Source organism: Anolis sagrei, chromosome 4 (assembly GCF_037176765.1).
Source record: "Anolis sagrei isolate rAnoSag1 chromosome 4, rAnoSag1.mat, whole genome shotgun sequence".
Classification (NCBI taxonomy): domain Eukaryota; kingdom Metazoa; phylum Chordata; class Lepidosauria; order Squamata; family Dactyloidae; genus Anolis; species Anolis sagrei.
In genome coordinates this window covers 101707364-101722564 of record NC_090024.1, presented here as the reverse complement: position 1 = coordinate 101722564, position 15201 = coordinate 101707364, and the positions used below count along the sequence as shown (strand labels likewise).

Below are 15201 nucleotides of genomic sequence, written 5' to 3'. Positions count from 1 at the left end.
AAATACCATTGATATTCAGTTCTGTTTTAATGTTTGTATATTTGTAGTTTTAAAATTGTATTGAAATACTTTTAATGCCTCTTGGAGTATTTTTTTGTGGAGAGAGAAAGCAGGCTAAAAATAAACATAATAATAATGACAACAACTGTCATAACTGGTTTACATGAAGACAGTAGCGTTGGACCTGGATCAGTTTGAATGAAAGTGATTTGTAAAATGCAGTGGTTAGTTTTGTATGTCCCCCAAAATCAAAGCTGGGAAGGTGGGGTGGAAAGCCTGCTGAAACAAATCAAGATTTTTCACCAACTGGAGAGGATGGAGTGAACTCTGCAAAATATCTGAGGCAGGGGTCTGCTACGGGGCTCCTAGAGAAGGGATTAACTGCAACATCTTTTCTCCTCCATCTTTTCTCCTCCGGCACTGGCAGCGGCGTCCATTTTTTCTGGAAAAGTTCCCTAGGCTCCTCCTCCAGAGAACTCACTTTCCCAGCAGCACGTGCATGGGACAGGCATTGAAAAGTCTCTTTAGTTCTCTCGAATCATGATGGAAGTTGAAGTTTTTTTTTTTTCTCTCTCTCTCTCTCAGCCAATAAAAGGCCTGGTTGTGTCCACGCTCTGATTGACTGAGAATGGACACAACCGATGAGTACAATTCCCAGAACCCTCTCTTGCGGTTTGTCATATTTAAAAAAAAGTTATGGTAAAAACTTAAAATAATTCAAAAAATTCAGTAGATTGGTGAATTGTTCTGAAACTTGGCAGACCTGCAGTTGTAAATGGGATTTAAAACTGAGGTAGGTTTCATGCAGATAGGCTTAACATGATGAGGATTGATCTTCTAAAGCAGGGGGTCTTCAAACTTTTTAAACAGAGGGCCAGGTCGCAGTCCCTCAAACTGTTGGAGGGCCGGATTATAATTTTTTTTAAAAATGAATAAATTCCTATGCACACTGCACATATCGTATTTGTGCAAAAAAACAATGCAATAATTAAAATGAAGAACAATTTTAACAAATATAAACTTATTAGTATTTCAATGGGAAGTGTGGGCTTACTTTTGGCTGATGAGATAGGATTTTTGTTGTTATTGTGTGCTTTCAAGTCATTTCGGATTTAGGTTGACCCTGAGCGAGGGCCGGGTAAATGACTTTGGAGGGCCACATCCGGCCCCCCAGCCTTAGTTTGAGGACCCCTACTCTAAAGCTTCCCGTTGTAGCCAATGGGCCGAATCTTTGCTGGATAAAAACAACAACACCTCCCCCTTTCTGATTTGAGTAACTTCCCTTTAAACAGATTGAGGGGTTATCTGAAAACAGAACTAAAAACAGCATGCTTTTTGGCCAAATTGCACAAGCATAGAAGACAGCTGTCTGGAATGTACAACTATACCATCCTGGAAAGTATAGTCTTCTAGGCTCAGTGTAGCCTGACATCAGCTGTGTTGGGCTCTGTAGTAGAGCTAATTCGTTTTTGATCCAGATCACAAGCCAGTTTGTTCAATAAACATCTGGCAGATGTCCAGAAAAAATAATTTTGAATTTCTTAAAGCAGTTACTCAAGATTGCTGGGGGGTAGAATCCATCAACATGTGTCAGATCTGGTAAATATAAACATAAAACATTTTGCTTATAGGCATATGTGAGGCCAGAGGATAGTTGTTCATTTCTCTAAAGGTGGGAGTTATGGAATATTAATATTGTTTACCACCAGCTTCTGTGCAAGCAGTAGAGGGGAAAACAAGTCAATAGAGGAGAGAACAAATTAGTCTGACAGCATACACACTTGTACCCAGCTAGAAGAAACAGCCTGCGTGGAAATGGTCTAATAGTGACACGTGATCTAATTATGATTTTGTTGACTTTGCAGGAGCTGCTCACTTGCTGTGAAGAAGGTAAAGGTGAGATTAAAGACGGTTTAGAAGTAATGCTTAGCGTGCCGAAACGAGCCAATGATGCCATGCATCTCAGCATGCTGGAAGGTAAGAACACACTCTTCTGTGATTGCAATTCTCAAAGGCTGTGTTTAAACCAGGCTTGTAAATGTCCATTTTCCTGATCATATGTGATCCTACTCCACCCATTTGAAAAATACAAATAAATGAAAATTTTGCAATGAAACAACTGTTTATAACAGGGATCCACAAACTTTTTAAGCAGAGGGCCAGGTCACAGTCCCTCAAACTGTTGGGAGGACCGGATTATAATTTGAAAAATAAAACATGAATTCCTGTGCATGCTGCACATATCTTATTTGTAGTGTAAAAAACACTTAAAAATAAAATAATTAAAATGAGGAACAATGTTAACAAATAAAAACCTGCTTTTGGCTGATGAGATAGGATTATTGTTGTTGTTATGTGTTTTTAAGCCATTTCAGACTTAGGTTGACCCTGAGCGAGAGCCAGGTAAATGACCTTGGAGGGCCGCATCCGGCCCCCGGGCCTTAGTTTGAGGACCCCTGGTTTATAAGCTCTACACAAGTGCAGTTCTATTGGTACTAAGTTGTTTGTGGTGTCAATGGATATTTATTACACACACCCTTCTGACCAGTGAGGTGCATACATGGAGATATAATAAATAGTAGTAATGGGTCCGGTTACCATTTCATCAGTTTATTTCACATTTTTGCTCCCTTTTTTTTTTAGTTCTGATGGCACAAAAAGGTTCAAACCCCCACAGAACAAAAATAATAGTGAAACAAAAAGGGAAATAGTGATGTTAACTGTGTAGTCTCCTGCTTTTCGGGCCAAGTGGCATAGTCCAAGGAGTATTTCCACGTTGCTTTACCTCTGAGCCCAGTTGGGCCAATCAAAGGAGAAGAACATAGTGTTGTGGGCACACATTGCTCAGGCTATTGGGGGCGATCGCTCCCAAAGCGCTCATTGTGTGGCACATATCTGTCAGTCTTGGAGCTCGCTCTTGTGCCTGCTTACCTTGCTGCCAGCCAGCCACTAATTCTTTCCTTAGCTTGGCTGCTTGTGCTTGGCTCCTGTCATCTTTTTATTTCTTTATTTTTATTTCATTATTTTTATTTAAAGGGACTGGGAGTTTTGAACGGGTGGGGGTGGGTTGCACCGGACATAATAATAATAATGATAATGATAATGATAATAACTTTATTTGTACCCCACTACCATCTCCGCAAGGGACTCTGTGTGGCTTACATGAGGCCAAGCCCCCGTACATCAATAAACGAAAGCAATCACAAATAATCAATACAAAACGGTTAAAATAAATCTCATAAACAAAAAAAAACACAATAAACAATAATAATAACATACAAGCATTTAAAAAGCTATGACTGGGCCAAATGTAATAATTAAAATTTAAAAATAATGCTGGGCATGAACAAAGTAGGGTATAACTAGGAAAGGGTTTTCAAAGAAAGATGAGGGCGCGCAGACAATCCTAAATCAACATTGCCCCTTGGTGCCGACACGCACACTCAGAGCTTTGGGGAAAAGGGCATCTCTTTGCTCGCTGCTCACATTCTTTCTTTTTTTCCCCTCTTTTCTTTAACTTTCAAATATTTAAAAACCTTTGGGTGGCTCACAGAGCCTTAGTCAGGTCACCTTAATTCTGTTTTCTCCTTCCTACCTCTCCTATCCCTAAAAAACCTTATGAAAAAATATTAATCATAATTATATTGCTGTAATAGCAATACAGCCAAAAGAAAAAAACCCCAAAACCACTTTCTTTACCTCCCCTCTAGTATTGTATTTACATTCCTTACTTCTACTTCTGATATATTTCTCTCTGTGGCTATTCTGCCTTCTGATTTTTTAAAATAATTATTTTTCAAAGGAAAGTATTTGTTGGGCTTCAATAGAATAATTTCTCCACCTTTGAAAACTATTCTCTCTCTATCAAACCTTCAATCTCTATCTGTACCTGGCCTGCCTTGTTCTGCCCTCTAAATCACTCCATTTCCAGGAATAGTTAAATCACATCTGAAATACTTTTTAAGAAAAACAGCCATTGGGTTGGGAAAAAGTGTCATATTGTCACCTTCAAAGGAGTTTGACCACACTTGGTCAAACTTCTGACACCACATTACACAGACATTGTCCCTTCTTTGGGCCCTCACCAACAGTCCCTTGGGAACCCCCCCCCCCCTCTATCTCTCTCCCTCTCCCTCCTTCCCTCCCTCCCTCCCTCCCTCCAGCCCTAAAACTGAGGGGAAGGGGAACCTTGGAAGACCTCCCATTGCCCCTAGTGGGACAAAAATGTTTGTTCTTTTGGATGCGGAACAAAAAAAAAACCAATCGGAAAGGCACCCATTTTCGGAAACAGTGTTCAAAAACAGAAACAAAGCCATACAAATGAAACAAACTGAAACAGATAGTGATTTTATACAAATGCAAAAGACTAATAAATAGGGTCCCATGGTAAAGCAAGCAGTCACTACGATCGTTCAAACAGCCTCTAGGTGGTATTAAGATTGTCACTGAATATGCCCAAAATAAAAAAAAATAGGAATGATCTGGAAAATCCTGTTCTGGAGAAACAGAAATTATAAATGAACATCGGTGGTCAGTTTGATGGATTTTGTAAGAAAATGCTTGGAGTGTACAGTATAAAATTGATGCATTTGAATTTATTGTACTTAGTCCATTTTTATCATGCAGTGGAGATGTTTTGTCTTCTCTAATCTAACAAGTTAGAGTCTTCCTAGATAATTCTATATTAAATCTTAATTTTGAGCCACCTCTAAATGGACTGCCTTCTTTTTGGGCATTGTATATGCAATATTTCAGAAATATGGCTGCCAATTCACTAAATAACAACATGTAAGAAAAAAATCTACTGTTTTGCTCACATCATGATTTGTAGTAAGTCTATATAGTGCAGAGCCTTTCACTTCAATTATTTTCTAATGGAGGCTTTCAAACTTGTATAAAAATTGGTGGAACCATTACTTATATTTAAATAGACGTGTTTGAGTGAGCATAGACTCTAACGCAGTCATCTTGCCAAGGAGTATGTGAACGTGCTTCATGGAATATTCCAATATTTCTTTTACACAGTTCAGTCTTTTAAACAAACCCTGTTGAGTATTTGTATAGCTGACATGTTGACATCTCAAGTGAAAGTATTTCCTTTTAGGAACTGATCTCTAAATCTCCCAATCCATCTGTTTATATTCATGGCTTTTGATGGATTATGCACTATAATTTATAAAGTCTTATTGCCGTATACTTTTAGGTTTTGTTCTGGAAGGCAGGAATAGACATGATATTAAGATTGGCATGCCATTTTGTGGCACTTTTGTGCTTTAACATTTTGTTTAATGCTTAATCCACTTGATTTTAAGGCTTTATCCTTAGTGTAATCATAACAAATAAAGGAGGCCAGTATGTTTAAATGGTTTGTGAGTTGGACTAAGACTTCAGACCAGGGTTCAAATCCCCACTCTGACGTAAATCATTTCTCCCTCTTTGAACTGGCGCGGGCTGTAAGATCTGCCAGGGAGCCCTTCTCTCGCTCCCACCACTGTCACAAGTGCAGTTGGTGGAAATGAGGGGGAGAGAGCCTTCTCAGTGGTGGCCCCCCCAGCTCTGGAACTCTCTTCCCAGGGAGATTAAATTAGTCCCCACTCTGTCCACCTCCCAGAAAGACTTGAAAACTTGGATGTTCCAATGTGCCTTTGAATAACAGTTTAGCACCAGATTAGGACTGCCCAATCCCTAATTTATGGTTTTGATTTCCCAGCACTTTACTTCTGGCCCTGCCTACAGTTTTTGTGTTTGCACAAGCCCTTGCCCTGCCCTATCAAATCTGAACATGCCCACTTTTCCTGGCTACTGGTTACATGCCTTTGAACAACAGTTTCGCACCTGATTAGGACTGCCCAACCTTAATTTATGGTTTTGATTTCCCAGCACTTTACTTCCAACTCAGCCCTAGAGCATTGCATTTCCACTAGCCCTTGCCCTGCCCTATCAATCCTGAAATGCCCACTTCTTCTGGCTACTGGTTAACAATGTTTGTTGAAGTCTTTTTAATATGTTTTTTATTGTTTTGGTTTATTGTTTTCATTATATTTTATAATTTAATATGCTTTAATTAAATTACTTTGTAAGCCTTGTTTATGCTGGGCCTGGTCCCCATATAAGCCACCCTGAGTCCCTTCGGGGAGATGGTGGCAGGATATAAGAATAACGTTATTACGACCCACTGGCAGACATTGAGCAAATCACACTCTTTCAGCCTTAGAAGAAATCAGTAGCAAACCACCCCTGAATCTCACCCAAAAAAAGCCTTGTGGAAGAGAAATCACAAATCAGAATCCGCCTGGAGGCACATAACAATAAATGAAAATAACATCTTCTTATTTGATATGATATTTAACTAATTGTGAGATATTATATATAATTTCAAGCACCAGCAACAGACTAACATCTAATTATTGCTGTACACAGCAGAACTAGCTGAACTAGTAGGTGATTTGGGATCCCTTCCTCAGATTCCTTTAAATATCTCAGAGATAATGAAACAGAGTTCTTCAGTTGAGTTATTATATGCCACTGCAAATAACTTGCTGGTTATTTCTAGAGTGTGGGTTTTGAAAGGTCTTCCTCGCTGAATGCATATACATACACTAATTTTGTTTCTAATAATAACACTATGCTGTTATTGTTCCTGGATTATAAAGGTCAAATTTCCTAATTGGGTCTATCATAAAAATACAAAAAAGAATTATTAAACTACCAAAATGTTGTTTTTGCAGGACATCCTGCACTACATTTTGCTCTAGTTTTTCAATAAATACCTCATACAGTATCAACCAATTCAACATAGTTTGTGGCTGCCACGAAAATGAAGTTTCTGAACTATAACAACTACTTTCAAAGCAAGTACTGTACAATTAAACAGGAAATAACACTTTCAAACCAGGAACAGAATCTTTTTATGTTATGTAGTGTAATAATCGTGTTAGTTGGAAGAGAAAGTTAGATGGCATTCTCTCTAATTTTATTTGCTTTTACATAGGTAAATCTGCCTAATTTCTTCTCCAGCAGGGAAGTCAGTACAGTAGTAGCATATGTTATATCAATTACATTTGCAATATTAATAGATCTTGAACTTGGCTACTCAAAAAGACGGTTTATTAATACCCCAGTAGGTAACAATCTTATGCCACATGCATTCTCCTAGCAAAGCTTTGAAACAAAAGTTTTGAAACCAGTGTAATAATGCATATCATCCTTTTTGCTGAACCCTGTATGTGATTATTCTTTTCCTCTGCTTTTTTTTAATTGTCCCAATTTTCTTCATAGGTTTTGATGAGAACATTGAATCTCAGGGAGAGCTCATCCTTCAGGAATCCTTCCAAGTATGGGATCCTAAGACCCTTATTCGGAAAGGCCGAGAGAGGCATCTGTTCCTGTTTGAGATGTCGCTGGTCTTTAGTAAAGAGGTGAAAGACTCCAGTGGGAGAAGCAAATACATCTACAAGAGCAAATTGTTTGTAAGTTCAATACATTGCAGTTCAATTTAATAAACCCAGGCCACAGTGGTTCACACTCTCGTTACATCTAGGATAGACTACTGCAGCGCACTATACATGGGGTTGCCTTTGAAGACTGCTCGGAAGCTTCAAATAGTCCAATGATAGGCAGCCAGGTTAATAACTGGAGCGGTATACAGGGAGCATACAACTCCCATGTTACGCCAGTTCCACTGGCTGCCTGTTTGCTACTGGGCACAATTCGAAGTGCTGGCTTTGGCCTATAAAGCACTAAATGGCCCCGGCCCAACTTAACTGTCTGAACACATCTTCCTCTATGAACCATCGCAAGATTAAGATCTTCTGGGGAGGCCCTGCTTTCCGTCCTGCAATTGTCACAGGTGCGATTGGTAGGGATGGGAGACAGGGTCTTCTCAGTGATTGCCCTCCAGCTATGGAACTCCCTTCCTGGTGAGATCAGATTGGCCCCCTCCCTCCTATTCTTTAGAAGGATGGTAAAAACTTGGTTGTGGGACTAAGCTTTTGGGTCAGGGCAATAAAGCAGCAATAGGAAATATTACCAGGCCAATTAGATTTGACACTGATGACTAGGACGGTTTTAAATGGTGTGTTTTAATATTGAGATAAATGGTTTTAATGTTTATGTATGCATATATGAATTCGTGTACCAGCATTGAATGTTTGCTGTATATATGCTGTGCTCCATCCTGAGTCCCCTTTGGGGTGAGAAGGGCAGAATATAAATGTTTTAAATAAATTAATGTCCAATTTTCAATTCCAAGTAGATGTCCTCTAAAATATTTATTTAACATAAATATATGTTAAAGCATATAATCACTGGTGTCATCTTGTTAAAAATTTTATCCAGTAACGTTGTCTGGCCATTCCATGTTCATCATTCATAGTTCCGTGTTATCTATTGCGCTGCATTCTCAAAAGCTTGCTCAAAGAGCAATATACCATTCCTTGTGCCAGTGCTTCTCAGGTTGTCTTGTGTGGGGTGCCAGGATTTATTTCTTTTCTTCCAAACATGGGCATTTGTTATGGGCCAAATTGTAAAATTGTTACCTCCTTTCCTGAAATTCCTCAGGGACTAGCAGCCAATGACCCAGGCCCAGATTTGATCCACCATTAAGTAGTACTGATTTATGCTTTTTAACTGTAAAGGAAACTGATATCTGCACAGGGAGACAATTTTTGGTTGCTGGAGTACAGTAAAAACCACTGCCTGAAGCAGACACATGTATCCCTAGCACTGCTCTTCAACTGTGACCTAGAAAGAGCCCACAGTAGACAGAGGAGTATCTCCAGGGCACAGACTGCCAGTCACAGCAATTTGCCTGAAACCCTATGATTGACACAACCAAACGTGATGGCTTTTGTCCTAAGCCAGGATTTGACCTAGAGATGAAAAGCCTCTTGAACTAGCTCTATTGAACCATGTAAAGTGAGAGTGATCTACAACTGAACGTCAACGCCAGCATGTCAAGAAACAAAGTCCAGACATGTCATCTTTTGGCTTTTGAAATTATTCCACTGCTCTGCTTCATGTCTGATGTGGTGGAGGGCCTTTTCTTTGTCCTGTGCAGAATGACTATTTTTATCTTGCCATATCTTGTTTGACATCTGAAATGGAATACAGAAAAGCAATAGAGAAGTCAAAACTAGACTCTAGAAGAGTCTCCTGAAATGCCTATATAGTAACACCCCACTGTATGAAAGATGTTTGACATCTCATGATGTTTTTCAGTTTATAATAATAATAAAACTTTATTTCTAGACCACACCTCTCTCCTGAATGGGATTCAAGGCAGTTTACAGCACAAAAACAAACAAACATTTGATGCCTTACAAAGTAACAAACAACATCAAAAATAATACCAAATGATACACAATAATAGCAATAAAATTATAATGAAAAACTTAAATGTTGAGATGGGTGATAAACCAATCAGACAATAAACCAGGACATGTAAACATTAAACATATATCATTAAAAACAGTTAGAAATGAGTTTCATATGAAATTGCTAACATAGGTGTTTATTAAAATGTCTCATAGCCATCGTATGGTGCAGATAGGTTCGCCAGTGTTCCTATGGAATAGTATCTTAGTCCTCCTCCTCTCCATATGCTAAAGTGCGAAGTGTGTCCTCAAAGTTTCTTTAAGGAGAGGAGGGTGGGAATGCTTTTTATTTCTTTAGGGAGGGAATTCCAGAGACAGGGAGTAATCACTGAGAAGGCCCCCTCTCTCATTCCCACCAGCCGTACTTCCACTGCTAACCACAGTGCACGGGATGATCTATATAGGAAGATGCAATTGGACAAATAGCCTGGATTCAAACCGTTTAGGGCTTTATAGGTAATGACCAGCATTTTATATATAAAGTTTAAAAATCTTTTGCTATTGTTCCGACATCTTTGGAGAATTTTACAACAACACCTCAAGAGATCATTAATAAAACAGATTGCATTGTGAATTAATGGTTGAACCTTGCTTAAACCTATCCTAAAATAAACTAGCTGCTGCAACCAATTGATAAATCTTCAACCACAGAGAATAGCTGTCGAGATTAACTTCTCCTGATTTGATATCTTACCTAGTTTTACAGGTTGAGGCAGCATAACTTCCTTTTTTTCAAAACTTAATAAGACCCATTGTATGAATGAGATTTTTTTTTTTTATAATGTAGGTGCATACCTAAAGTTTTATTTTACGTAATTTTGAAGATCAAATTAGGTAGGTACGTCCCCCATTCTCCATAAACTTAGTAAACTGATTTCTGGCATTTGTCATGACTCTTGCCAGCATAGCAGCCGTTATGTTGGCAATTTCTTCCTGGATGTTGGTTTTCAAATCTTGTAGGGTCCTTGGACGCTTCACATAAGCACGGGATTTCAAAAAACCCCATAGAAAAAATCACAAGGGGCCAAATCTGGAGAGCGGGCCACTCCAAATCCGCTCGAAAGTAGGCCTCAATGGCAAAACCATGCTCCTCACTGTTCCAACGCATGATGGCGACTGAACTGTGTCAGGACAAAACTTTATACTCCCGCCTCTCGAACAAGACCACTAATGCTCTGCTACGTATTCAACCGACTGAATGGCGCGCATTTTAAAAAAGGAAGTTATGCTGCCTCACCCTGTATTTCAATCTCTTTCTGCTCACAACATTCAAAAATACAGCTCGGATGTTAAATTATTTAAAAATGGCTATGATGGCATATTGGAACCTATCACTAGATTTATTCTCTGTGTCTCAGAGCATCAGCATCCCACTGCTAAGTTATAATAGACTCTGGCATGTCTTTCTATCCATTTGCGTTAGAAGAGTATCTTTCCAAACTTTTTTTTTTAATTCTGGTAGCTTGGCGAAACTATCAGTCAATGATCTGTGGTAAGCTGAGCTTTCAATTTAAGATTATAGCATAGTAGACATTAGGAAATCGTTAGTGATATTAATAAGGGGAAATGGTTGGAGGCTAGCCATGAAACATGACTAAAATAAAAACCACAAACCCAGTCAGAAAACAATAAGCAATTTCAAGTAGTGGCTTTGTCATGCATACACTTCTGGTCTCATGAGATGTTTTTATGGCACAGGATAACTCAGGATGTAAATTCATGAAAAGTGTCTCTTCAGAGGGTTGTTGTAGGTTTTTCCGGGCTATATGGCCATGTTCTGGAGGCAATTTTTCTCCTGACGTTTCGCCTGCATCTATGGCAAGCATCCTCAGAGGTAGTGAGGTCTGTTGGAAGTAGGAAAAATGGGTTTCTCTTCAGATTTGAAAATATTTGACTATTATAAAGTTTACAAAGGAATATATTTTCATCCCTGTCTCTTTTATTTGCAGACGTCTGAATTGGGTGTCACAGAGCATGTGGAGGGTGATCCTTGCAAATTTGCACTGTGGGTTGGAAGGACTCCTACTTCAGACAACAAAATTGTACTAAAGGTAATTGAGAAAACTAATACAATTGATAATGTTATTTCCTACATAATTGAAATTTGAACCGGTTTTGTGGAGAACATATCCAGACTTTGATGCTCACATAGAGGGGTCCATGGGGGTCTCCAGAGTTTTGAAGCATTGCATTTTAACAGTAAATTTGTGCTCAGTGCCATTAACTCAAGAGAAGATTGCTGTGCTTCAAGTATTTTATTCCTTGCTACTTTAGAGGTTGTTTTGGGATGCAAATGTGAGTAGATCAATAGGTACCGCTCCAGCAGGAAGGTAACAGCATTCCATGCAGTCATGGTGGCCACATGACCTTGGAGGTGTCTACAGGCAACGCCAGCTCTTAGGCTTAGAAATGGAGAAGAGCACCAACCCCCAGAGTCAGACACGAATGGACTTAATGTCAGGGGAAAACCTGTACCTTTACCTTGGGATACCTGAATTGTAGTGTTTATATTAACCATGTGAGATGACTGCAGAATTCTTTAACTATGTAAGATGAGTTTTCTCTTATTTTAACCCAGGAGCCTCACTCTGTCTGCTGCTGTCTTCATAATACAGTATTGTTTTGCCCCAATATAGCATTTCTGTTATGGCTTGATGCCCTAAGTATAATTTTCTATATAAATGTTGTAAGGACTGTATTTATGTTCTATTGCTTGTGAGACAATAGGAAGTGAGAGGAATCATGCACCTCTCAAAGCTAATTCACTCCTGTAAGAGTTATCTTGGGGAAAGGGTGTCTGCACTGAAGCTGTATCATCAATCCTTATTTCCATGGAACCCACAAATTTTCAAAATCCAATCGTCACAGGGACAGAAATCTTCTGAACAAGAGCACAGAGCAAAACAAACTGTTACAGGGTGCTAACCCTTCCCTATAATATCCAAAGTGAAAAATATATATTTGGCTGGAGTTACACTTACAAAATGTATGTTTCGACTTACAACCAAATTCAACTTAAGAACAAACCTACAGAACCTATCTTGTTAGTAACCTACGGTCTGCCTGTATACCAGTGTTATCCAGCATGTTATTAGATTGTAGGAGTTGATTTGCACTTAGAATCCTGGGATATTTTTGTGTAATGCAAATGACATAACTGTTCAAGAAACAGGCAAAGTTTTGTCATAATTCAAAGCAGAAATTAATATATGTTGTTATAGGTTTTTTAGCCTGGAAAACATACAACAACCCAGTGATTCCAGCCATGACAGTCAATACACAGAAATCAATATGTTTGTCTGGTGCAACTCACAAATATCCTATGAGTGGGAACGGTTAGGTTTGTTTTACACATTGAGTTAACCAGAGGACTTTTCTGCCATTCTTTTATCTTAAAGGCTTCCAGTATTGAGAACAAACAAGACTGGATCAAGCACATCAGAGAGGTGATACAGGAAAGAACAATCCATCTCAAAGGAGCTTTAAAAGAGCCAATTCATATTCCCAAAACGGCACCAACGACAAAACAGAAGGGAAGAAGGTTAGTAGAGTCCCAGTTCACTGCAAAAAAAAAGATGAAAATTCACTTTCCAGCCAGTTACTCATCAGATTAATTTTAACTGTGTGGCTGAACTCTTTTTGGGAACTAGATGCCGTAGTTAAATTCTGATGTTGATAAGTTAGATCACAGTACCATAAGTTCTTTAGGTTTAATTACTTAAAGAAAATCTTGAACACATGTTTTATTCAGTTGCATGCTGCTTTGAGCTTTGTATGGCTGAATCAGCATTCAAATATGTGGTTGTGTTTCACCTGTGAAGTCATTTTGGCTAGCACACAAGTGTATCTCATGGGGAATTTCAGGTCACGAGGTAACTGACTCGCTAGGTCCTGGATTGGACTGGTGTTGACATTTCTAAAAGCACAGATTTACTAGGAAAAAAACCTGTACCTTGGAGAGATGAGTATTGCAAGTTTGTATGGACGTGTGCATAAATTCCCAGAATAGCAGAGACTTATTTCATTATAATCATTCATAAATAAGCATGGTCAATATGGAAATTTGCAATGTAATGAAATGCCCACTTTTTGTGCATTTTCTGTATTTCCTGGTGATCTTCCATGTTTCTTACTAAATATACATATTCTGTGTAATTTGTATTATTAGCCTGTACTAATCCTCATCAATCCAGAAAGCAAAACAGTATGCATACACTAGGCAACTCTTGATTTTTGTTCTCTTAGGTTATGTATTGCAGGTTAAAATTTGCATCCTTTTATTCTATAGAACTGAATGTTAACATCCTCAAAATGATGGTGCTTTCCAGTTAATGACTCCCAATTTCTCATTTTTACAGAGATGGAGAAGACCTGGATAGTCAAGGAGATGGCAGTAGTCAACCTGATACTATTTCAATTGCATCCCGAACCTCACAAAATACACTAGACAGTGACAAGGTAAGACAAAAGCGAAATTTCTTTTCATGGTGAAAAGTTGCTCATCATAAATTAATGGCAAGTAATTGCTTTGATTAACATTAATTTTTATATATGAGAACCATACATACCAAACGATCAAAATATAAGGGGTGATGTCATCACACTGAGACTAAATCTGAATTTCAGTTATCTAAGGATATAATTTTATGGTTGCTTTTATTTGTTTTAATATCTCCTTTTCTTCCTTTAAGGCAGTGGTTCTCAACCTGTGGGTTCCCAGGTGTTTTGTCCTACAACTCCCAGAAATCCCAGCCAATTTACCAGCTGTTATGATTTCTGGGAGTTGAAGGCCAAAACATCTGGGGACCCACAGGTTGAGAACCGCTGCTTTAACGAATACAGAATATCATACATATGGTCTTCAGTGTAGGCATTGATCATGAACAGAGACCTTCTGACAGTCAGCAGTCAAGCCATTGACATTTGCAAGATAGTACAGTTGTGCCAAGATAATTTCATCTGCAAAATATTGCTCCCTTTCATAGGTCTTGCAGATACTTTCCATGCAGTTCAGGGTCTGCAAAGTTACTTCTTAACATGAATTTATTGTGTTACTTGTTGCAAAGTCTGTCACTGCCCCCTTGATTAATTGCCATTGTTGCGGCAAGAAGTTTTAAGTAACTCCTTATGTTACTTGTTACTTTTACATTGTGTTGTTTGGGCACCCAGAGAAGGATGCTGCCCTGGAGACTAGGACACAGAATTAGGTCTTCAAACTACAGGAAAGGAGATTCCACCTGAACACTAGGAAGAACTTCCTAACTTTGAGAGCTCTTCGGTAGTGGAACTCTCTGCCCTGGAGTGTGACAGAGGCCCCTTCTTTGGAGGCCTTTAAGCTGAGGCTGGATGACCATCTGTTGGGAGTGGTTTGAATGTGATTTTCATGCTTCTTGATAGGGGGTTGGACTGGATGGCCCACGAAATCTCTTCCAGCTCTACGATTCTGTGATATAGAAATTCAATTGAAAATGGCTCAAAAAACCCTTACAATTCCCATTTTAAAACTAGTTACTACTACACACCCCCTCATCCCACTGAAAAAAGGCATGCCTTCATTTCCATTTCTTGTTATGGATTTATTATTTTAAAAATAACATTTTAAAAAGGTAACGTCACACAGGTAGTTATGTTTCATGTTTCTTCCAAGTTCCGTTGCAGCTCTGTGTATAACATGTGTTAAAAACTTTACATTGGTGAACATACATTCTTTTTGTATCTCTAATTAATGGTTTTACTTTCTTCAGCTTGACCTTTAACCACGTTCATATCAAGCTTTCACAGCTGTATTATTGAGAGTATTTATCCCTTGACATTTACTTTTTCTTCT

General features: G+C 38.7%; 1 protein-coding gene across 5 annotated transcripts in view; it reads left to right on the top strand.

The window, feature by feature from the left end:
* Positions 1-15201, top strand: part of TRIO (trio Rho guanine nucleotide exchange factor) — a 373539-nt gene that overhangs the window by 252191 nt on the left and 106147 nt on the right. For all 5 annotated transcript variants that reach the window (XM_060774659.2, XM_067467537.1, XM_067467536.1 and 2 more), the window contains exons 29-33: positions 1866-1977; positions 7279-7469; positions 11324-11425; positions 12773-12915; positions 13733-13832. In XM_060774659.2, coding sequence (XP_060630642.2) covers positions 1866-1977; positions 7279-7469; positions 11324-11425; positions 12773-12915; positions 13733-13832 — 648 coding nt within the window. The remainder of the gene's footprint in view (positions 1-1865; positions 1978-7278; positions 7470-11323; positions 11426-12772; positions 12916-13732; positions 13833-15201) is intronic.